Here is a 1814-nt window from a genome sequence, read left to right as displayed (position 1 = left end):
ACTAATATATTCATACTTCATTTTATTAATTCCATTCTGTAAAATTATTCACTTTATGTCATTTTTTTTATATTTTATTTTTTATTTTCTATATTCATTAGTTGTTATCTTGTCCTGTTCTTTACTCTGATGAAGGCTAGAAACTCTAGCCGAAACGTTGGCACGATTAAATAAGTTACATCAACTTATTAGTGTTTTATTTTGACCACACCCCAACCAACTTCTCCTCGTATGTAGTGTATATATGTCCTGATCATGGATCGATTAGTACACTGTGTTTTATAGCAACCCAAAATATTGGGGCAGCATGGCTAAATAAAGCATGTCTCTCTTGTTCTTTCCTCTTACTTAATTTTAAAATTACCCTTCTCATACAGCCTTTATCTTCTTATAATACTGAGACTATACATTTCTTTCAATACTATTTTGTATCTATAATATAATTTGTTTTCTTATTTTATAATCATTCTTTAATTCCTTTATTGTTGTTTTTTGTTCTTAGCCCTGATGACCTGAAATTCTGTGCAAATATTTGACTAATAAATACTTTTTTTCCTTATTTGTGTTCTTCATGCACTTAACGCACCCTCTCATATAATAATTAACTAAACTTAAGTGGGCTGCAAAAAGCGTTTTGTAAATGAGGAAATTCGTTCCCAATATACTTGACTTTTTTTTTTTGTACACTTGAATATTTTTGGTGCTTCCATCAGAATTTCAAGTGGCATTTTTAATTATTTTCAATGGACTAAATGAATGACCAATTAATTATGTTGAGTCAACTTCAAAAAGGGTTTTTAAAAAATAAATTTAAACAATAAAGTGAAATATTGATGTACGGTGTAGATTATTGCAATGAAGGACAAATTCCTTAGCGCCTATAAAACCAAGCTCCCCACTTCACTCTTCAGTCCAATTCCACTCTTCAAGCTGTAAACATGAGGCTGGGAGCCATCATTCCAAACTTCAAAGCCAACACCACTCATGGAGAAATAGACTTCCATGAATGGATTGGCGATTCGTAAGTTTATATTTAAAATATATTAAATCTTATAATCAATGTATTGAATAGCGGATCTGGAAAGCGTCTAAATGAAAAGTTTTTTTGAGTAAAAACTCGCTTAACCTTTCTTCTAGGGACCGAGACATCGCCGGTTGAGCGGGAGAGTCGATTAATCCAGATAAAAGAAAAAAAAATACAATATTAATTTATTTCATAGATGAGCAAAAAATTAAAATGCGGAACAAAACTTAATATATAAGTGATATAATTAATATATGAGGCATTGAGCCGTACAACATGGTAACTGAAAATGTTTATGAATTGAAATTTTTGACATAATTTTGAAGGTTGATTTTATTAATTGTTGAAAGTATCTTTTGAAATTTTGTTTTCTTAAGTGAACAATGTTGTTATTTAGTTAAGGTAAAGTGACTTCTAGTTGAAGACGAAACATTGTATAATTAACAAACATTGTAAATGTTTTCTTTTTTATATATAATTAAATATCTTCTTTGAGACAAGTTTGTTTATCAGTTATAATAAAAATATCCTTATAGTCTCTCACTTATTATTATCTTGTAACTCCTACGTTTCGGCCATTCTAAAGGATCTTATTTATTATATCGTAGCTAACATTGTTATCACACTGTTGTAGGCTGTAATGCATTTGTCAAATTTTATCTTAGTCAATAACCTATTATTATCACAATTTAACTTATTGTAATTATTCAGTTTACAACATAATCGGCATTGTAAACTGAATAATTACTGGTGGTATTGTAATAATAATATGTTATGATGAAAGGAATAT

General features: G+C 28.9%; 1 protein-coding gene across 1 annotated transcript in view; it reads left to right on the top strand.

The window, feature by feature from the left end:
• The first annotated feature begins 892 nt into the window (after positions 1-892).
• The window catches only part of LOC106679800 (peroxiredoxin-6), a 32076-nt gene continuing 31154 nt past the window's right edge, over positions 893-1814 (top strand). The window contains exon 1 of the mRNA XM_067046023.1: positions 893-1021. Coding sequence (XP_066902124.1) covers positions 939-1021 — 83 coding nt within the window. The 5' untranslated portion in view covers positions 893-938. The remainder of the gene's footprint in view (positions 1022-1814) is intronic.

Source organism: Halyomorpha halys, unplaced genomic scaffold (assembly GCF_000696795.3).
Source record: "Halyomorpha halys isolate HHAL.00 unplaced genomic scaffold, Hhal_1.1 Scaffold220.1, whole genome shotgun sequence".
Classification (NCBI taxonomy): domain Eukaryota; kingdom Metazoa; phylum Arthropoda; class Insecta; order Hemiptera; family Pentatomidae; genus Halyomorpha; species Halyomorpha halys.
The sequence above is the reverse complement of the archived record's forward strand: the minus strand, read 5'-3'. Positions and strand labels throughout refer to the sequence as shown.